The 22,473-nt window shown below is 54.5% G+C and overlaps 1 protein-coding gene across 1 annotated transcript; it reads right to left on the reverse strand.

The window, feature by feature from the left end:
• Positions 1-5,658: 5,658 nt before the first annotated feature.
• BPIFB3 (BPI fold containing family B member 3) lies at positions 5,659-21,677 on the reverse strand. The gene is made up of 15 exons (XM_025876406.2): positions 21,560-21,677; positions 20,850-21,006; positions 19,267-19,371; positions 18,697-18,837; positions 16,889-16,952; positions 15,074-15,134; positions 14,222-14,313; positions 13,923-14,102; positions 12,263-12,316; positions 10,188-10,358; positions 9,270-9,337; positions 8,007-8,049; positions 7,177-7,240; positions 6,625-6,701; positions 5,659-5,845 (listed from the first exon to the last, which is right to left on the reverse strand). The coding sequence occupies exons 1-15, from the start codon at positions 21,669-21,671 to the stop codon at positions 5,816-5,818; spliced, it is 1,419 nt and encodes a 472-aa protein (XP_025732191.2). The 5' UTR covers positions 21,672-21,677; the 3' UTR covers positions 5,659-5,815.
• Between the last annotated feature and the right edge of the window lie 796 nt (positions 21,678-22,473).

A 22,473-nucleotide genomic window follows, 5' to 3' on the forward strand; every position in this document is an offset into this window, starting at 1 on the left:
CCTGCATGCCTTAACTCTGCACTCTTCACTTCTGTCACTCCGTTAATTCAGCCTACCCAGTCGTCAGCCTCAGAGGATCATTGACTCCCCTCTGGACCAAACTGTGAAATCACTAGCTTCAGCCCCCTCCACTTGCATACCCTCTTTTCTTCTCCCGGCCACCACTTCTCTTGAAGTTCACAAAGCCCCCAAGGTTTTTCCCCCACTCCCACCTACTTCTGGAATATTGGAAGCACTCATTTATACTAGAATATGAGGACTAATATGTGCAACAATGTATTTTTTTCTGGCTTCTTTACCTCATCCTAACCTACTGCCTAGAAAGTTCTGTGTACAAAGAGGGATCACCATCTTCAGTTAAAAAGATGGACACCAAGGGAGGGATTTCTGGCAAGCAGCTGAGGAGTCTCAGAGAAGTAGCAAAGGTGCCAGGTACCCCAAATCCCTTGGTAATATAAGTGCAGCTCTGTTAACTCACGTAACTGGTGTGGCTCAGGCCCTTTTGTTGATCCCTGAGAGCTCTCCTGACTGTGTCCATGTTATAGGCAAGACCACAGAGGCTCCCAAGGCCTCAGCCTCCCACTACCCAGACACTGCATGGGGAAGGGGCCCCTCCTTACCCCTGCAACGTTCCTGCAGCTCAGGCTTGAGAGGTCCTATTCACCGGGCCCTCTGCTTTTGGCTGAGTCTAGTTACAGGCCAGCCTTATATAGCAGTTGGGTCGGAGCCCAGACCTAGAGAGGGAAACACCATGTAATTATGAGAGATTGGAATCCAGATGTGCTCTGCAAAGCGGGCATTGAGCCCCGAAACCACAAAGGTTTGCGGTTTGTGGTTAATTCTGAGAGCTATGTTCAGCTCTGGATAGTGTCACATGAGCTGAGGTTTATCAGCCTCTGGTCTCGGCACATTGCTGGAGACTCCAGCGAGGCAGGCCCCCAGATGGGAGAACTAGAAACACCTACAGACGCATCTGGTTTCCAGCTCTAAGTCAGGCACTGCCCGCTCCAGTTGGCCTGGGCAGCCAGGAAGCACCCCGGGACTGGACTCAGCGTCGGGCTGACTCAGGTTCAAACTCAGGCTCAAGCCCCAACTCACTCTATGACCTTGGGCCAGCCATTTCCCTTCTCTGTGCCTCTCATCATTTCCATCTGTTAAATGGGTATAATGCCTGCCTCCCGGGACAGATTGGAAGATTCAGGGAGATGCATATAGGTCTGACTCTTCAAACTTGGGGCTGGTGTGATGAGAACAAGTAAGTGGGCTTCTTTTGACCTGCAGAAGATTTTCTCCCAATCTTTCATTATGAAATATTCACACATACAGCAAAGTTGAAAGAATTGTACCCTAAAGACCCATATACTTGTCACCTTCCACCCATTAGCACGCTGTTCTTCCTGCTCCATCACATATCGACCCACGCATCCAAGAATCTGTCTTTTTAAAAAAATGTATTTCAAAGTAAACTGCAGGGAACAGTACATTTCCTTCTGAACACTTCAATATGCATGCCATTGTGACTCTTTTCTGTGGAGATTAAGTTTACCTACAGTGAAATGCACCGATCTCAAGTGTTTATTTGTTGAATTTTGACAATTTTATACAACCTTGTAGCCCACACCCCTATCTCAGTATAGAACATTTCCATCACCCCGGAATGTTGCCTCCTGCCCCTTCCCAGTCAATGCCTCAGAGGCGGCCACTGCCCCTCCAAGACCCTGCCCCTGTAGGGAATGAATGAACGTGAGCTCTCATTCCCCACTGAGTGAGGGGGTCTCCCAGTCTTTGCTTCTCACCCACCCCCAGCCCCCATCGGGGTCCTGCCTCCATGTTTCATTGATGCCACCCCCTCCCTGCCCCCACCAGGTCCTCCTGAGAACTCCTCGGGGGGTGAGGGGGCATTTCTATCTCCCCGTCAAGATCTGCTCTCAAATCAGGCTGAGAATAAATGTGTTTCCCTGAATTCTGCGAGGAGATTGCTTCCTCCTCCCTCCCTAGAGGCAGTGGGGGCATCGAGTTCTGCCAAGCTCACTGTCGTCACTGGCCCCTGGGCCTGCCCCACTCAGGGACTCAGTTTCCTCATCTGCAGTGGGTGCATCACTGAACAGGCTTTGGAGCTGGATGCTGGATTTGAATTCTGCTGCCATTGCTCTCTGAGCCTCGTTTCTTCGGGTTTGAGATGGTGACCCGGAATGGGTCCGCCTCCAAAGGGTGTTGTGAGGATTGAGGGATTTAATCACACAGGAGGTACTTAGCAGGTGGTATTTTTATCCCCATCATCTGGGTCCCTGCTGGTTCCACATGGCAACAAATCTGAGCAATCCATGAATGGTGTGAGGAGGGGCTTTAGCCCCAGCCCGGGGCTACCTGATCATTTGTGGCTCTAGGGCAGGGACCCCGAGAAACACACATACCTGCATTCCCCCCATGTCTTATCTGCTCTCTCCACCCCACACAAGCCCCTCTCCAGGCCCTCAGTCTGGCCATCGGAGAAACAGGCATAAATGCACTGCCCTAGCTGGGTTTGGAGGATTACACAGGAGACATCTGGAATGTGCCTGGAGACTCGTGGGGGCTCAGTACACAACAGCCCCCTTTTTGGCTCCCCATTGTCTGGCATTGAGTGTGATATAAATCCTTGTTAAACCAATATATTCCCTTTTAAAATGGAAATAGAATGCAAGAGGGCAGTGGTGCTCTGTGCCCCCCCCCACCTCCCCCCACCTCCCCGGTCCCCGCAGCGACCAATGAGCCCTGGGAACTAGAGGGCAGAGCACACGGGAAGGCAGTTGGCTATTGTCCGTCACCTGAGCCTCCATGCCCTCCCCGGTCCTGAGACCAGCCAGACCCTGGTGGCCATGAGGCTGGCCTGACCCCTGGGGCCCCAAGAGGATTAGCACTACTTTGGCGCCAGGGAGATCACCTGGGATTAGTGTCCAAAAGGCACCTTTGTCTGAGGCTGAAGCAACCAGGCCCTGGGAGGTGACGGACTCACCCAAAGATGACTCAGTTGTGCAGGGGGCCATGTGGGGGGCTCAGGCAGGGAGCTGAGGGACCAGGAAACAGAATCAGTCCCATTACCGCCCCCTCCTTCAGCCCAGTCTCTCTCATGAGCTGTCAGCTGCCAGGGCTGCAAGGGCGCTGCCCATGGAGGGACTCTCTACACATCGTATTTCATCCCCCTGGTCTAAGTGCAGAGGTTCAGAGCCTGGGCTCTGGAGTCAGGGAGCCCGGGTTCAAATCCTGGCCTTGTCACTTCCTAGCTGTGTGGCCAGGGGCCACTTAACCTCTCTGTGCTTCAGGGTCCTCAACTACGGATTGAGGGTAAAAACAGCTCCTAGAAAGCAGGGTTGATTCAAGTAGTCGAAAACATAATGTATCTAAAGCACTTCGAACAGGAAACAATAAATGCAGCAAGTATTTTATAGCATCACAGGGAAAAGCCCAGGCTTTGGAACTAGAGTCAGAAGGATCTGGTTCAAATCCTGGCTCTATCACTTAGGGGCTGGCCAGTTCCATTTCTCTGAGCCTGTTTCCTCCTCTGTAAAATAAAGCCATCACATCCACTGATTATGGTCGCTGTGGAAATTGACTGAGGTAAGAGGTATTAAGCATGTAATGCCAAGACTGATATACGCCACTGTGACTCTTTTGGGAGATGGTGTTGCCCTGGGCAAACCAGGCCTATGCTCAGTATCTTGGAGATAAGCTGCTCAGTGGAGATAAGCTGCTCTCACGGCTACCCCATGAAGCCACAAGACTCACTGTGATAAAGCAATACCATCCCTGACTTTGCAGCGCTCTTGGTCAAGTGGGAAAATTGGACTGGGGAGCAACAACCCAGGGGTGGGCATGATAATGGACCCTGCCTACAGCACGGTGCGGCTGAAGATTGCAGGTGCCCTGCGTATGGAGGGCTGGCAAGAGTTTGTCAGGCACGCTTGGGCGAGGGGCGATGCTCCAGGAAGAGGGAAGCGCCATGTGCGGCCCTGGGTACACAGCACACACATCTACCACATACCAGGCACTTTTTTCTGTACTTCATAATGATTTTCTCATTTAATCCTCAAATGACCTATGAATGAGTCCTAGAGTGTTCCCATTTCACAGATGAGGAGCCTGAGGCACAGAGACCACTCTGCTCCTTCTCCATGCTCCCAGAGGAATTGGCTGAGGCCAGGTCATGGGCAGCCTTGAATGCCAAGCTGGGATTTTGGATGACTTCCTGTTGGCCGTGAGAATCCAGACAATGGAGGGCTGTCAGGGGTACTGAGATGGCCACATGAGGTCAAGGAAGGGCTGGAGGAGGTTGGGGTGGGAGAGGGGAGGGAGGAGTAGAGGAAGGTTGCTGAGAAGGCAGAGCCCTGTAGCAGTAACATGAGCTCACCATCCTAAGTGCTGGGTAACCCGCAAAACCTCATTACTATCATCCGCAAGTTACTGATGAAGAGATCAAGAGTCAGAGGGATTGAATGATTTGCCCAAAGCCACATGGCTAATGTGCAGGTGGGATGGATTTGAACACGGACAGCTAACTTGGGTCACTCATTCAACTATTGCCCTGTTCTGGGTGGGAGTCAGGAGACAAGGGAAGTGAGAAAAGAGTCAAAGCTAAGTCCCAACACGTCACTTAGCACCGGGCTTGGCATACAAGCCAACAGGGGCCGATACCTCTAGGGTGAGTGGATGGGATGGGGAAGGAGAGAGGAAGGAAGGAAAGGGAGGAGGCTGGGAGGCTGGATGGGTGGGTGGGTGGTCACAGGGTCATTCCTATTAATGCACAAACCTTCAGATGGGCTCCAACTCTGTCTCCCCAAATCCTGAGCCACTCCCCAAAACTTCATTAACACCTCTTTCCTCAAGCGCACGCGTAAGTGCCAACTTGGGGCCATTCCCCAGAACCCAGGAGGCCCATCCTGAGCAGTGGGGAGGAGCCCAGGACTGAAGCGGGAACCCCCCCGCCCCCGTTCCCCAGCCTAACTCTGCTGTGGTGCGGTCTTGGGCCAGCCAGGCCCCTCTCTGGCCTCAGTTTCCCCATCCACACTATGAGCATTTGGTGTAGTTTGTTCTGAGGCCTATCCTGTGGTAAATCCACCACCGGTGGGCAGCCAGTACGGATCCCTCCAGGGCAGGACCAGGTCATCCTTGCTTCCGGGAATGCTGGCTCCTTTCTCCCTGAAAAACTCCTATTCACCCTCCTGCTCACACATCACTTCTGAGAAGTGTCCCAAAGTCAGAGAGACAGAGACAGACAGAGAATCAGACAGACTCAGAGAGACAGAGCAAAAGGCACGGGTACTTAGAAAAATAGATATGGGGAGGGGGTAAGGGCCAGGGGAGGGGGGCATGAGGAGCCTGAGGCAGAGGTGAAGGAAGGCAGGACAAGACACAGAGGCTTCCCAGGCCAACCAGGTAAGTTTGGGAGGCAAAACTACAAGGACTAGGCCCCCAAGTCCTTGACCCTCCAGGAGCCCCGGCCTGGAGCTGGCGAGGGTCCCAGAAACAGAGGCCGAGGCAGCCCCCATGTACCCCCAGGAACAAACCAGCTGGGAGGTGCCGAGAGAGAGGAGTGGTTTATTGAAAGCTCAGAACTCTCCGCTGCTCTTCGAAAAGGAGTCCTGTGCCTAGCCCTGCAGTCCCCAACCCAGACTGGGGGCAGAGCTGCAGGGCCAGAGCACCTGGGTGGTCCTGGGTGCATAAGGGACACTAACACTGTCACCGACACAGGCTAGAGGCTGGGAGGGAAATTGAGGCCGAGTGGGCAGGTGCACGGACTCTGGAAGTCAACGGGGAGGGCAGGTGGCCATTCTCAGCTTCAGGATGCCACGGTCAGCACAACGGCATTCTGCAAAGAGAAACGGTTCTCGGCTAGCCCATCTGCCGCGCCCTCCCCCCCTGCTGCTGTCTCCATGTTGTACCCCGATCCTCCCCTCACCCCTGGCCCCGTGCCCTGGGGTTAGCACCAGACCTGGAACCCAGCAGGCACTTGCCAACTGAATGAATGAACAAGCGAGTGAATGATGAATGAATGACATCCAGTGTGGGAGAGGTCACTGACTTCCGAACTTAAGTCAAGAGACCCAAGTTCAAGCACCATTTCTCCTGTTAATTTATTAAGCGGCCTTGGGCCAGAAATTTGACCTCCTTCATCCCTGATCCTCACCTGATAAATGGATCCATAATTCCCTGCTCTGCCCACCTCCCAGAGCCATTCCAAGACTTAAAGTGGTGCTGGATTGAAAAGGATCGTGAGGCCATGTTGATGTTCAGCAAGAAAAAATGTCATGGACTATTAGCCATGCCTGCCACAGGCACAGGATATTTGCCAGCCTGAGCCAGGGGAGCTGTGACTCTGTGAGTGAATCTCAAATTCCATCCAATAGGTCAGGTGCGTGTCTGCATTCAACAGGAGAGGACTCTGTGATCGACTGACAATGTCCACTGTGGGCGAGTGAGGAAGGACTTGTAGCACACGTCATATGTTTGACATTCCCAGGTGAAATAACTTGTAATGCCCTGAGCAACTTCGAAAACGGTGCAGGGACAGACCAGATGGTGAGGCAGGGCATTCCCCTCAGCTCAAGCTTAAGGCCCATCAAAGCCACACCTGCGTGGGAAGCTTACCTCGATGATCTCCAGGGCTGCGTTGGCAAAATTGACATTGAGAACCTTAGGCAAGGGAATTCCAACATCCAGGTCCACTGTGAGGAGGAAATGGTTGAGATCCAAGGTATGTTGGGGGCTGGGACAAGTTTCCTTGAGCCAGCCATTTCTGTTCTTGGGGACTCAGTTTTCCTGATTGGCAGACTCCTACTCATCCTACTAAACCCAAACAAAAATGCTCCTTTTCTGTATTGTCATCAGCGGCTCCCCTCAGGTTCTATCAGTCCCTTGCACACTCTGAGTCATCTAAATTTTAATTATTTGTTTATATGACTATTTCCCTCTGGATGGTAAGCTTGAGGACAGGACACTGGTCAGACAGCTTTCAGGGCCCAGGGTTTGGTGTGATGGAGGTACTAATTAATGTAGTTTGAATGGAAACATCGGTGACTCAGTTTCTACATCTTAAAAATGGGGATCAACCCCTCCAACCTCAGTCTCTCTATCAGAACAATGGACAATCTGATTTCAGACATTCCATGTTTCCAAGAAGAGAGCAAAGTCCGCCCATACCATTGAGCTTCGGCACATAGGCCACCCGGACCACATCACTGAGCCATTCTTCTAAACGGGACGCCTGCAACAGAGCACAGGGAAAGCTGGGAGGTGTGGCTTCGCCAGGAGCAGCTCATCCCTTCCCCGGCAGGGAATCCAGAGGTCCAGCTGCTGAGCCTCCCCCAAGCCTGAGGACACATTCCTGTGGGCACAGGGCCCACTGGGGTGGCTGTCCATCAATGACCCCAAAGGGGACTCTGTGATTTAGAACAGCTTCACGCAGGCTGCGTGAGCTTGGAAGAACTGCCTTCCTAGAGGAAGGGTCTGGGGGGCCTGGAAGGGACAGTGCCTGAGAAAGAGCAGAAAACATGCCCAGCTCCAGTAGAACTTTGAGAGGTCTGCTCTTAGATTCCTATCCATTTAGGGACCCTTAGAATGTTCTAGAACCTGAGACCATTGTGGGACTCCAGAACCTCCGAACTCTGAGAAGCAGGACACCAAGGGCTCTGTGAGGCTCTGAAATGTTAAAACTTCCTGAGTTCAGGAACATTATTACTGTGTGAAGTTCTAGAATTTTGAGTCCTTGTGAGATTCTGGATGTTTACAACTTTGTAAGGTTCCAAGACTTTGGAAGATCATGAGATTCACTTTCCTAAGATGATGACTATTTTACACATACATATACACACATGCACACTTGCTCTGATGTTTGCCCACTCTGGCTTGTTGGGGCAGAGCCCAGACTGGGGTCAGCTCAGGCATATGACCTATGACTCATCCTGCCCCTTTCCACCCTCCATTTGAAGACCCTCACCACTGGCAAGCTGCTTACCCTCCCAGGAACTTACATCAAAGGCGTGGGCAAAGGAGGAGGCCAGCTTGACACTGAGCCTGGTGGAGAGAAGAGAGATACTGAGGGGCCGCGGCACCCACCACACCACCTGCTGAGCACTGCTCTGCCCACCCCACTCCCAGGATCAGGAAACAGGGTTACAGCCCCAACTCTGCCTCTAGTCACCTCGACTCAGGGACTCAGTTTTCCCACCTGTAAAATGGACCTGAATGGATCTAACCTTCTGATATATCATGACTGCCCCCTCTGACTACGGCCCTGGAGTCTTGGTCCCCCTCCCAGTTGTTTGGCCCTGGGCAAGTGGCCGAGCCTCCCTAAGGAGTGGCCCTCCCAGAGACTAAGCACTGGACTCAGGGTTCCCGGCCTCCAGCAGGTGAGCACTAAAGACAGCACTAAAGACGGATCCCAGCTGGCCCAAATACAGGTCCAGGGCCAGAGCCTGGACACACACCTCTATTTCCTGAAGGGCTGAGGCAGGCACTGCCACCAGGGAGGGGAAACAAACCCAGGCAGGGGGGCAAGGTTAGAAATGGGGCGACAATGGAGCCTTGCAGGGGGGAAGCAGCAGCCTGAGGGCCTGCAGAGCACACGAATACAGGGTCAGGTGAGCACTGGGGACCTACGGCTCTGGACGGGCAAATCCCAGAGACCCCCGGGGAAAGCCCCCGCACCTAGGGGAGGGACAGGCAGGTCCCCAGGCCTCAGGCCATGGTGACAGCACTGGGCCTGCAGAGTGGAGGCCCAGACCGCAGCCAGGCTTCCGGGGACAGCCCGCTGCGTGAGCCTGGGCTTTGCCGGCTGTGAAGTGCCATACGTGTGTCAGGAAGGACTGTCACCAACCTCACCATCTTGGTTTTTATGGTTATCATAGGACCTAGTTACCTCGGGGGTGGAGAGATTAGAGAAGTAACTAGTCCGCATGAATAACAAAGCATTTTACAGTTATCTCCGTGGCTAGTCTCTGGGGCTGGTAACGCAGATGTTCGGACTCCATGTCCCCACTGCACGTTTATCTCCCAGGGCCAGGTTTGGAGCAGGTGCAGTGGTAGAAGCCTGCTCTGGATCCTGCTGCCCTGAGCCCCGGCTGTCCCATCTGTAAAATGGGCTAATACCGACCCCTCCCTGGCAGGTCCTGGAGGCAATGAAGAGGCTGCTAGAACACGGGCAATTTGACCGATGCTCAGTGAATGGGTGGTGGTTTTAGCCGGTCCCTACCTAGTTCTTGCTCCTAAAGACAAGGCCCAGGACCCCACGTTACCGTTCCAGGGACAGCGAGAGGTGCAGCTTGGTAACCGAGGGAGCCAGCTGGGCATTTAAAGTCAAAACCTGCCATGGAAAGAGCAGGCAGAGGTTAGCCATGAATGTGGCAGGAAGAGCCTGAGGACAGGGCCACTTTGGCCAGCAGGTGAATTTCCACTGTCCGTTCCCCCCACTAATCCCTACTGTGGCCCTCCTGTGGGCTAGGGTTCACGCTGGGCTATACAGAGGTAACTTGAAGGCTCTGGTGTTCAGGAAACGGAGCACTAAGGGCACCTGATGTTGCATGAGAGGAAGCTCTGGGGCTCCGGGAGCCTGGAGAGACCCACAATCCAGCCTAAAGGAGGGCAAGGAAAGGCGTCCCCAGTGGGATGACACCTGAGCTGAACATCGAAAGAGGAAGAGTTAGTCAAGGGGGGAGGGGGGAGATGGCCCTGCGGGGGGGGGGGGGGCCGGACAACAAAGGCGCCCAGGTGGGACCTGCTAGCCCTGAGTCACTGAGGCCGGGGGAGAAGGATGGGAAAGGCAGAGGCTGGGGCGGGAGTGCACTGAGTGCCAGGCAAAGGTGCCTGTCCTGGGGGGGCCAGGCAGAGAGTGAGCAGGGAGGGACCTGCCTCTCGCAGCTGTGCTTTTGGGAAAACCAGCAGAGGTGGAGGGCCGGGGGAAGCTGGAGGGTCACCGGAGACGTATCTGAGCACAGCGAGGCTGAGGAGACGGGGAGGCATTCCTGAGATCTGAGGAAGGCAGAGCAGACAGGACCCGGGCCAGGACAGACGTGTGACAGAGTGGGCACCCGGGCCTCCTGGCCTTGGCTCAGATGACGACAATGGGGGATGGAGACATCCCTGAAATCAGGGTCTGGGAGAAGGCAGGCCCGCTCAGAGCCCCAGTGCCAGGCTCCCAGCCCTCGGCCACTCACCACATTCAGCTCGAAGAGGGCTTCAGGGGTCCCTTTAGGGGGGTAGGACAGCACATGGATGTTAGCTGGGATAGAGATGGTGGCCTTGCCGTTCTGGAGTGTGACTGACGGTGCTTCTTTCACCCGCATCGAGAGCAGGAGCTGCTGGCCTGGGGGCAACTTTCCCAGGGCCTGGAGAGAGGCAGGGGCAGGGTAGGGGGGCGGGAGGGCAGCTTCAGTGCTCCAATAATACAATCAGTCAGTCAACAAATACCCACTGAGCACCTAATGGGCACCGGGCACCATGCTGGGTGCTAAGGTTACAGCCCGAACCAGACAGTCCTGCTCGTGCCCCGCCCCCACGAGGCTGACATTCAAGCGGGGAGACATCAACCCACGGAACTGAATCAGGCCCTTGTCTCACAGTCAAAATCCCCCGCAAGATCCACAGGCCCTATACAACCCATCCTCGGCTCTCTTCTCATCTGCCCTCCAACCGCTGGCCCCACATTCTCTCCTGACTCACTGGCCACTTTGCTCTTCCTCCAAACTGCCAGGCACACCCCCAACCTCAGGGCCTTGGCACTTGCTGTTTCTTCCCCAGATACTCACGTGTTTCCCTCCCTCCGCTCCTTCAGCCTACTGTTCAAATGTCACCTCCTCAGTGAGGCCTTGGCAGGGCACCCTGCCTAAAAGCACTACCCCCTCCTTCCTCATCTGCCTTCACCACCCCATCTTCTTCCACCTTCTGACGGGGTGTACAGTCTACTTATTCATGTGTCCAACGTCCGTCACCCCTACCAGGATGGCAGCTCCTGAAACACAGGGGCTTTCGTCTGCTTTTCATCTTTGGCTCCTTCTGCACACCCAGCACCTAGCACAGGGCCTGGGACATAGTAGGTGTTCTGTGAGTAGCACTGACTGACTCACAATCAAGAAATTCCAAGATTCACAACCATGGAACGATGGAAATGCTGGAAGCCACGGAGTCACCGAGGCTTAGGACCACTTGAATGCTGGAACCCAGGGACCCATCCAGCCCCGACTCCCAGAGTCGCAGGGTCATAAAGACAGGGAATCACTAGATTCCATCCTTATGTATCCACAGATTCTGAAGCCACGGAACCAGACTCAGAGCCGGGGCCATGGGGCTCTGACATGGCAAGTACAAAGGCGTCTGCCTCCAGAGACAGGCTCAGCCTCCCCACGCTAGAGGGACAAGGCCCGGCTCTCTGTGGGCATGGGGGTTCCCCACTCCTGCCACCTCCGCCTCCCCCAAGTCCCTCTCCATCTTACAACTCCTGCTCTCGGGAGGTCCTCTGCATGTCTAGCCTCATCTTCTCCTTTGCCTGAGACCCCTCTGCCCTTTGGCCAAGGACTCCCAGAAGCAGAGGCCCCAGCCATGCCCCCTAGGGTTGATGTGAATGACCACCTTCCAAGGATTCAGTTTGTCCTCTGCTCCCCCAAACTCCGCTGCCCCCTCCATCTTGCCCAGTAGAAACCCAGACCTTCTGGGCCTCATTCCAAACTCTGTCAGCATCTGCTATTACGTAAGGACCTTATAGTAGTCATTTCAACTTCAGTAAGAATTCAGATTCCCACAGCTGGAAAGTGGCTGGTCCAGCCCCAGCTGAACAGTCGGGAAAGCTGAGGCCAGGCCCTGAAGTCACATCCTGATGGATGCCCACTAGTCAAACCTCCCTGAATCCTCTCCTTTCCCTTCCCTCCTCAGGGCCAGCACCCAGAATCTTCTCCCCGGGGGCAGAGAAGACTGAGGCCAAGATGAAGTTGGGCAGGTGGACGGAGGGGAAGAATCTCCTGTCCTCTGCCTGACAGAGGCAACAGCCACAGGACAAATGTCCAGTTGACTTCTGGGCAGTTAAACTCTGATCCTTTCCTCTCTGAGCAAAATCTGCGGTCAGGAAAGTTTAAGTGGTAGTCATTTCAACTTTAGCGTGAATTTGGACATTCGATTCGATTCGAATCGACATTCGATTGCAGCTGTCTGGAGAGTGGTATTGAGAAAGATTCTGGAGTTCACTCAGGCTCATCAGGAAAGAGGGACAATGATCAAAGCCCATGAGAGGGTCACTCACCTCAGGGACCAAAGCTGCCAGGTCTGTAGTTGTCAACGGCACATTGCTGGGGACCTGGACCCAAGCCCAAATGGGGCGTGGGGTGAACAGAGACAGGACAGGAGTTCTTCAGCATACACAAAGTAGTTCTGCCCACATCCCACCCACCCCTGCTAATTACACACACACATCCCTACAGACTCTCAGGTTCCTCTTCTTGGCCAGTGATGAGTGTTTACCACTTGCCAGGCACACACTAAGGGCTTTGTGTGCCTTTGCTCATTTCAGCGTTACATTATAGATGGGAAGCCTGATGCTCCCGCCCAAGGTCATAAGCTGGCGAGTTGTGCCGCAGGATCTGACCTGGGAAGGCTGACTCCAGGACTCTTAAACTACTCTGCCAGAGCTTATGATCTGAAGGCCCAGGGATCTGATCCCAGACATTTCTGCCCTTTATCCAAATGGTATTTTCTCAAAACCTATGAATTTGTTTCCAGTATTTACAAATCAAGAAAGTTCATATAAATTTGCCAGGCTCTGGCTAAAACTTTGAAAAACCTGATCACACTGGGCCTGCACCCCATGCCCTTGGGGAAGCTGAGTAGTAGCTGCCAGAGACACGGGCACACTAGGCCCCCTAGCTCATTACAATCCCATCAGGCCTGCTTTCATCTATAATGGCCCAGCCGCCCCATCCAGACGTTTGCACATGTCCACTTTGTAAAACATACCTGTTCACACAGGATAAACATACAAACACATTCTCTCCTGGTCAGAGGATTTCCAGACACTCACCCAACACACAGCTATCACCCCATGGCCACTGAGGTCCCTTTCTCCTGCCACCCACACCCACACACACCCACACCCCCCCACACACCCACACCCCCCCCCACACACGATGCTCTGACACACACATTCTCACACTCATAGTCTGCCTAGCCTTCCCTGTCTCCTCCCTCCAGCTAGAAAACACCTGCCTCCCAGCTCAGGGCCCTATTCCCACCTCCCATAGGCCTTCACAGTGCTCTCTGGACCCCGCCATCAGGAAATGAGTGATCAACCCTTGCCGCCTTGGGCCTGAGTTGCAGGCAGAGGCCCTAGGGGCCTCAGACTCACTGCCTGTGGAAAGGATGAGACTAAGAAAAATGTCTCTGGGTGAGGCTCCTGGGGGGCTTCCAGACATCTGTGAGGGTATGAGAAGGGCCAGAATGGAAGCAGAGAGGTCTCAGAAGCTTTAGAACAAATGCCCAAGTGACTTTAGGTATAGCCCAACCCTAGTTTTCTTCTCTCCAACTCAGATCTGCTCTTGAGAAAGCAATGGAAATGTTAACCATTCACAGTTTAGTATAAAATTGGGCTTTGACTCCAGAAGGACTCATATGGTATGGGGACGGAAAACTAGCTACGTTTCATATGCCAGTTTTGACGAATTGAAAGTAACTTCCTGGAGTGCCATGTAGAGAAGGATTCAGAGGTCCCATTCAGATTTAGCCAAGTAGAGGGCCATTATCGATTAGCGGTATCTGTCACAAGGACAAGAGTGGGCATATGCATGCTGTAAACTTGTCCAACCCTCTCTAGTTATAGAGAAGAGGGCTAGTCAAGGCTGACCAGTGATGATGTGACCAGCTCATGGCTCGCACTGTCAGGCCACAGTGGGGCAGGGGGCCACACTTACCAGCTCCCGGGTGATGTCTATGTCAAGGGCACCGTTGGTCTGCAGGAGCCCAAATACGGTGCTGAAGAGGTACAGAGGCACTACAACCTGGGATGTGTGGTCCTCCTTGGGGGGCACCTTGATGGGTTTGGGGGGCTTGGGGAAGTCGATGACGTCACCAGCTACGCTTTTCACGATGGGCTGTAGGGGAGGAGACATCAGGGCTCATTCACCTCATTTGGACCCAGCATCCCCTACCCAGCCTCTGCCAGCACCCCACCCCACCCCCGGCTGTGGGCAGGGCCTTGGTGGGCACTCACGTTGATGTCCAACTCTATGTACTGGTTAGAGATAAGAGGCAGCGTGGCCAGAGTAAATTCCACAGACCCAAGAGCCCCAAAGGGCACCAGGCCTACATGGGGAGGGGAGGAGGGAGAAAGACCCCATGAATCCAGCCCCCAGTAATAACAAGCCCGCCTTCTATTTATTGAGTGCCTAGCGTTCCACTGAGTATTCACTTGGGCACTACGGTCGTCTGCATTTTATAGATAAGGAAGCTGAGGCGCAGAAGGAGGAGGTCACCAGCCCAAGGTCACACAAGCCACAGAATGGCAAAGCCAGGATTTCTGTTTTCCAGAGCTAGTTTCTTTCACTAACCACGAGCTGGCCCTGCCTCTCTCAACCTAACACCACATATAGAGACATATGCACCCCTAAGTTTTCTATCCTTATCTTGTTTATGTCTTTCTATATTTTTCAAAGGCATCCATGTCTCCGTAAGGCTCAGAGAGACTGGAGGCCACTGTGGCTGTGGGGCTTTGGGTTGCTGACTTAAGCTCTGGGCCTCAGTCATCTTGTCTGTCCAGATAATAATAATATCTGTCTCATGCTTCTGATGGCACCAGACACATCCCCAGTGCTGGACAAGTGGCCCTCAGCCCCTGGCAGGGGGAGACCTGGCTGGCTCTAAGCCTCCAGGCCCCACAGAACCGGCCTCAGCCCAGAACCCCACCATTAGACCTCCTCCATGTGGTGGCCTCATCAGTCTGAGGAGGAAGTGAAGGCCCCAGAATTCTGCCCCTTCCTCTTCCTGTAGCACCCTGCACCCCTCTTGGGGTAATGGGAGGGGGGAGGGAGAGGGGCAAGGAGGAGGGGGTTGGGCCCCAGCTTACTCAGCGCAGTCCCCAGGAGCTCATTCACCACGCCCAGCACACTGTCCACCATGGGGCACAGCTGCGTCCGGAGGAGACAGGTGTTACAGGAAAATAGAAGTGGCCCCAGCCCAGACCAGGGGACAGCTGACTTTTCTCTCAATCATTTGCTCAGTGGTCCTGGGGTCCAAGGCAAGTCAGAATGTGCAGACGGACTGGGGAACACACAGGCGGGAGGCAAGGGTAGGGGGGGCTGGACCTTGGTGTCAGAGGGCAGAGCAGAGGGCGCAGAGGGCCAGTTACATGGGTCCCCTCAGAAAGCCTCGAAGGAGGCTGGGAGAACGGGGGAGGCACATTTCAGAGGCCAGCTGAGGGGTGGGGGCATAGCCCTCCCCTGAGGAGACAAAGGCAGCTGCCCCCTCCCAGGTCTCGGGCCCCTCCTGCTGTCCAGGTGGGCACTGGGCAACCTAGAATTCAGACACCGAAGAGGGGCAACCCCCCTCCTCCACCCGGAGAGTCAGGCCTGGGCCCCATCCGCTGCACACACTACAGCGTTGCGTGCGCTCGGAAAAGCCCCGGGTGAGGAGGACAGACACGAAGTGGTTCGGGTCTGGGAGTCACAGAATCTGAGTCCGCTGGAGCAGGAAGCCCAGAGGTGACCCAGTCCAGCCTCTTCCTACTTTCAGCCCCTTCGTTTGGCAGCTGGGATGGAAGAAAGGTGACCTACCTAAGGTCACAGCTGTTCTCAGACAAGAGAGGGCTACCTTTTCATTTATACTCAGGGACCCCCAACTCCAGGGCTTCTGGGGTCAAGCATGTCACAGAAATGAGAGGACATCAGAAGGGGCTCTGCTGGGTGGGAGGGACCTCCTCCTCCGCACCAGCGTGTGTAACCTGCAGGAAGGAGGGACTGTGGCTAGGGTGGCTGACTGCACCAGAGGAGCCAGAAATAGGATCGTTAGGAGAAACATCCAATCTCGAAATGCTAGTAACCGACCCTAATTTTTAAAACCTCTTAGAGTTACACAAATCCTGCCTTGCACTCAGTTGTCCTGGAGAGCCCAGTTAGGGGCCATGATTTAAATGTACCCTCTCCACGTTGTTGAAATCTGCCTGAGATGGGCCTGGGTTGGGGTCCTTGCTGCTGGGACCTTCCCTTTTCCCCCTGAGCTTCATTTTCAATTGGCTTCTTCAAGCCCAGGGCAGTTTTGCCAACCATGGGCTCCCACAGGTATTCTTCACAATGACTCACAAGAGAGGTCCTGCCAGGACTGGGGGTCAGGAGGCCTGGCCACCCTTTGCTCGTTGTGTGACCCCAGCAAGACCGTCCCCTTACTGGCCTCAGTGAAAGGCAGCTTTGGGCAGACCAGCTTTTCTCAGGTTTTCGCGTTTGACTTATGATGCGTTAATTTATATATATGTGCTTTTCTGGACATGTTTGCCAAGCCCAGGGCTCAGTTTTGATTCAGTTTAAAACTGGGTGACTCAATTTTACTTCAAAGCTAGTTTAAAGAAAAGTATAAAGTCAATAATCATACAGGAGGCAAAGACAGAGCAGGGGGCAAGAAAGGGGCTTGGATTTGGGAGCGAGGGACTCAGTTCATCTGGAGCTATCAACTCAGGATCCGGAAGCCTGGGGATGAAGGGTGCCAGGCCACCTACAGACTGGCTGGCGACACCTGGGAGGCTCGGGGGCAGGCCAGGATGGGATTACCCAGTGGGCGTGCAAGGGAAGAACAGCCTAATCCTGCCTGGCACCCAGATTTACTCAAAGCTGGGGAAGGAGAGGCGCAGTCAAGGGGAGGGGCATTCCTGGCCTGGGGCCCACACACTCACCAGTCCCGGCAGCACCTTGAAGAGTGTCTGCTCCACGACCCCGAAAAGCGGTGCAGGTAGCAGCCTGTGCAGGGAGAGAAGTGTGAGGGTGTGGCCACCACACAGGGACAGCTCCAACTGGGGAGACAGGGCCGAGTGGGCACTGGGGGCTCTGGCTGTCTCCCATCTCCAGGCAGCGGGGGTGGGGTTTAAATCTTGGCTCTGCCTTGCCGAGGAAACCAGGGGATGACTTCCGTTTCCCCATCTGCAAAATGTCCACCTTAAAGAATTGTTGCTCGATGTGGATGGAACTAGAGGGTATTATGTTAAGCAAACTAGGTCAGTCAGAGAGAGACAATTATCATATGATTTCACTCATATGTGGAATTTAAGAAATAAAACAGAGGATCATAGGGGAAGGGAGGGAAAAATAAAATAAGATGAAATCAGAGAGGGAGACAAACCATAAGAGACTCTTAACTCTAGGAAACAAACTGAGGGTTGCTGGGGGGGTGCAGATCGGGTAACTGGGTGATGGGCATTAAGGAGGGCGCGTGATGGAATGAACACTGGGTGTTATATGTGACTGATGAATCTCTGAACTCTACTTCTGAAACTAATAATACACTGTATGTTAATTAATTGAATTTAAACAAAAAAAAGAATTGTTGCTGCTGAGATTACATGGGACTGTATTCATGTCTGGTATACATGCTCGATAAATGTCTGTTCCCTTCATCTCCTCCAACATTTATAGACAAGTGACATTGGGTCCAGAAGAGTCCCTGGCTTAGAGTGGGGGTCAGTAAACATCTGTTGGGCGGATGAAGGGATATTTGTTGAATGAATAAGAGGGGGAGGCCTGAGGATGAGAAGTGCATGTCGGTGGGTTCAGGTGTGTTTGCAGACTAGGGAAGTCTGGGGAGGAGGGGTGGCAACCACAGAGCCACAGCCACAGAACACCAACACCATCTGGGCTCTAGTCCCCCCAAAGCCCTCTCCAGCCCAGAGGACCAGGGTGGAGCCACCGAGATTTAAGGAGCCCAAAGACCCCACCTGGAAACCCTGGGAAGCCTTTCTAGAGCCAGGAGCAACCCTGATTCACCCTGTTCCTGGGAGCGACCACAGAGCTCTCTGATTACCCCTCACTGCTCAGAGCCACCCAACAAAGATGGGCTGGGGGCGTGGGATTCAGCCTGGAGTGTAGAAACCAACGGGGAGATGCGAAGTGTGAGGCAGAGGAGGGGAGGGTGCCCAGCCCTGGGGAAAAGCCCTGGATCTGAGCCCAGAGGCCAGCCCATCTCCATCCTTGCCGCAATCTGTGTGTGACCTTCGGCAAGTCTCTTGCCCCCTTTGGGCCTCAATTGCCCCACAGGAGTGATGGTTCAACATAAGTGTCGGGAAGGCCACTGTGTCCTGGACAGTTGGGGAAAGACACGGGTGTAAAAGTGCCAGAGCCTTCTGGATCATCAAATTTAGGTCTTCATTATACAGCTGGGGACCCTGGAGCCCAGACAGAGGAGGGGGTTCCTCTGGGGTCACACAGCCAGTCGGGGGCAGAGCTGGGTGTCTGATGTGCTGAGATGGGGAACTGAGATGGCCAGGGTCTGCTCTGTCTGGGAGACGATCTCGGGGCGGAGGTGGCTGTGGTGGAGAAGGGGAGCGCCCAAGAGTGGGTGATGGTAGCTGTGGGCTGGGCCGAAGTCCCTGTCTGTGATGGGTCTCAGTCTGCGGGTCTGCGCAGCGGGTTGAACAGGCGGGTCCCACCGGCAGCCGGGGGAGGTCAGGCCCCGCCCAGCCGGCCGCTCCCAGGAGACCTGCGGACTCACCCCGAGAGCAGGCTGATGTGGCCCAGCAGCGTGCTGCAGCGCTTGAGGACGAGGATGGGCGTGCCCCGCGAGCTCACGCCCAGCGCCACCCGCGACGACACGTTCACCTCCGCAGCCAGCTGCAGGAGGCTCCCCAGGGGGCTGCGAGACCGGATGCTGGAGGCGTGGCCAGGCTGCCAGACCCCACCCAAAAGGGCCCGCCTCGGCCACGCCCCCGGGGCTGCGGGAGCCCTGAGGAGTGGGTGGGTGGCCCTGCGAGAGGGCTAGTCCCCATGCCTTCCTGTCACTCACTGTGTCCCTGCCCCATTTTGCGGGTTCCTGCACCCTCTTCCCCCACCCAGTCTGAGCCTTGGGCAATGGGGCAGGGCAGTCCAGGGAGAGAGAGCTAGAAGTCTCCGGGAAGGGGAGTGGGGTGGGATCCAGGAAGGGACCGGTATGGAGGGGAAGTACGGTGGGAGGAAATGGGGGGTCAGTGAGATGGGGTGAGGGGGGCAACAGAGTAGGGTCCCCAGTGGATCAGTGGCCCGGGGTGGGGAGCAGTAGGGTAGAGGTTCCCAGGGACACACTCACCCAGAGCCATGCAGGCCCACCTTGGTGTGCAGGCTCAGCTGCACCCCAAACCCAGGCAGCAGCTTCAGTGACACCTTTGGCAGTGTGAGTTCCTCGATCTTCAGCCTGGGATGGGCATCAAGGGGCGGGCCACTCACTTCCAGGCCCCCCCCCCCGCCCCCAGTGTCAGTCCCTTGGTGCCTGGACCATCTCAGACCAGGTGGTGCCTAGAGCCTCTCTGGACTGTGTCCCACATGCCGTCTGTAACCCATAAAGTCAACTGTGGGCCCAATTACTTCACCTCACTGGGCCTCAGTCTCTTCATCTATAAAGTGGGCCAATACTAGTACCCACCTCAAACATTGCAAACACAAGTGAGATAAATGTGGTTGCTGAAGCTGGTACAGCATGTGTTCAATAAATGTAATATCGTCCTCATTGGAGGCTCAGCCAATTAAAGTATTCTCCTCACCCCAACTCCATGGCCTCCATCCTGGTTCAGTCTCTGGACTGGATCATTGTCTCCCCACTCCCACCCCCCAGGCTCACGCGCATGAAACTCAGCTGGGTTCTCAAACACAGCTCCCCAGAGCTCATTGCTTTCTCTGTCCTCTGGGCCTTTGCCCAGGCTGTTCCCTCTGTCTGGAACACCTTTCCCTTGACTTTCCTTCCACTCTGCATCCACCTTCGGCTAGCTGATGCCTCCCAGCTATCCAGATTGACCTTGCCCCGATTCACCACCAAGCATGGAATGGTTCCCACCCACCTGGGGCAGGCAGGTGAGGCCTGTGACTAACACCCACACCCCCCCCACCACCACTCTGGCTGGATGAGCTTGGACAGGGCCCTTGGCTCCCAGGGACCTCAGTCTCACCTGTTAAATGCCATTGATAACAGTCCTACCTCTAGATTCCATGGGATAATTAATTTACTGTGTTCAGCACAGTGCTAGTTACACAGAAAACCCTGGCTAGGTGGTAATTAAGTTATAAATATTAGCTATTATGTGACTTCATTCATTCATTCAGAAATATTTTTCAAACAGTCATTATATATCAAGCACTATTAATGATATTGGGGATATTGCAATAAACAAGCCAAACAGAAGCCCTGCCCTTCCGGGGGTTTATAACCTAGCGGGGGAGACAAGAAACAAACCAGTAAAGCATATGGGGTGCGGGGGAGTGATACATCTTCTGGAGAACTTGAAAGCAGGGGAGGGAACAAAAAGGGGTTGGTCAGAGCAGGGCTCTTTGCAGTAGACACCCAAAGGAGATGAAGCAGATACCTGGATTAACCCAGAGAGACTGAGCAACTTGCCTTAGGTCACACAGTGAGTAACTGGAGTCAGGCCCAGAACTGGAACCCTCAACCACAGGGACATGCTGCTATTCCTGTTTCCTTATACACAGTGGACTCATTATTTTCCAACTCAGGCCCTGGGACTCCCTATCCAGGGCTTGCTTCCTCCATTACCCCCATTGCCTACCAACAAATTGAAGACAGTCACTCTCTTCTCTCTTCCCTGAAGCAAAGAAAGGACTAACCTTCCTGTAGGGCTCATAGTAGGTGGGCAGTTGAGATGCTGTACTGTGAGGACTCACCCAGAAAGCTCTTCCACAACGCCAAAAACTCCTCCATAGCTCAGCAGGCCGCCTCCTCCGAGCAGTCCCCCAGAGCCCAGAAGGCCCTGGTTCACAGATGTGACTGTCCCCAGGACGTTCTGCAGAATAGGCCCCCCAACCAGCGAGTTCTGGATGGCTACAGGGAGGGTTGAGAGAAGAAGGTTCATTTTACAGAAGAGGGAAGTAGGGCCCAGAGAAGGGCCGATACTTGCCCGAAGTCGCACAGCAAATCGGGTTTGGGGCCAAACCCTCTGTGACTAGAGCTCCTTGACTCTGGGCCACCCTGTAGCACCAAAAGACAGGGCAGAAGCAAAGGAGGGAGGCCACAGTCACCAGGGCTTGACCAAGATGGAGGAGGCCAGGTTGATTCCTTGAAGCATTTCCTATTCACGACTGCCCTACTCAGCCAACCCCCTCCTCTCCACCTCCTCCATCCCACCCGGCCCCATCCCCGAGGCAGACACAGCCCCCGCAGGGCCGAAGCCCGCCTCACGCAGTCCACCTCTCAAGAGAAGGCGACCTGATCACCCATGGGATCCCGCAAGCAAACCTTTAGCCCCCGAGCTCTCTGAGTAGATGAGAATCACATCCTGTTTCCAGCGCTTCCTTAGAGCAGCCACCCTGGGCATATCAGTGCGGACATCTACGCGGCAGCTGGGCCCCTCACAGACTGCCCACCTCAGGCTCACCTTTGCCAAGTTCATCCTTGTCAATCCGAGCAAGCGTGCCCACCTTCTCGAGCAGCCCCTGGCACGGAGTCACCAGCCCCCAGAGGAGAAGCAAGGACCACATGCCCAACATCCTCGATGGCACACCTATTGGGGGCAAAAGCAGGAACTCTGAGGCACCCCTCGTGCCCAAGTCTTCGCCTGACCCCTGGGCCCCATCACCAGCCTGGGGCCCTCCCGCCCGCCTGGCCCGGCTCTGTCCAGCCTCATTCCCAGGAGAGCAGCGGCTGATGTGCCTAACTTAAAAAGTCTTATTCCTCTGCATCTCTGTGAATTCTGGGTCTCTGAGGGAGAGTGACAGAGGGACCTTCCTTCCCAGGACGGCAGCATGGGAGCTTCGTTTCCTGGCCCTGCTTTCCCATTGGCTTATGAGGCTGTTTCAGAAGGTGTGGCTGATTGGGGACCCTCTACTTCACATGTCCCATTTCTCTCTTCCCCGGTCTCTATGTTGGAAGGAATGAGACAGAAGGTGAGGGCATGGCTAACTTACTAGTTTCATAGGATGGGACTTATCTTTATGGAGCAACTGCCAATGCAGTCCCATACCCATCTAACCCCTTGTGTAACCTCTGCTTAAACCCTGCTCCCCACTGCCTTTGGGATAAAACCCAGGCTTCTTGCCATGACCCACTAGGTCCCTGTCTGCCTCTTCAACCTCCTTGGTCTTAAACATGCCAAGCCCCTTTCCAACTCAGGGCCTTTGCACATGCTGGTCTTTCTGTTAGGAAGGCTCTTCCCCTGGTTCTTTGCATGACTGGCTCCTCATCCCAGCTTCTGAATAAATGTTGCGAGCTTGGAAAGGCCTCCCTCCTTTTCTTTGTCTAAAGAAGCCTGTTTGTCACTAGACATCACTCAGAGTATTTATTTTAAGGTGC

The sequence above is a fragment of the Callorhinus ursinus genome, unplaced genomic scaffold (assembly GCF_003265705.2).
Source record: "Callorhinus ursinus isolate GAN/ISIS: 27379988/994484 unplaced genomic scaffold, GSC_fseal_2.0 scaffold38, whole genome shotgun sequence".
NCBI lineage: Eukaryota > Metazoa > Chordata > Mammalia > Carnivora > Otariidae > Callorhinus > Callorhinus ursinus.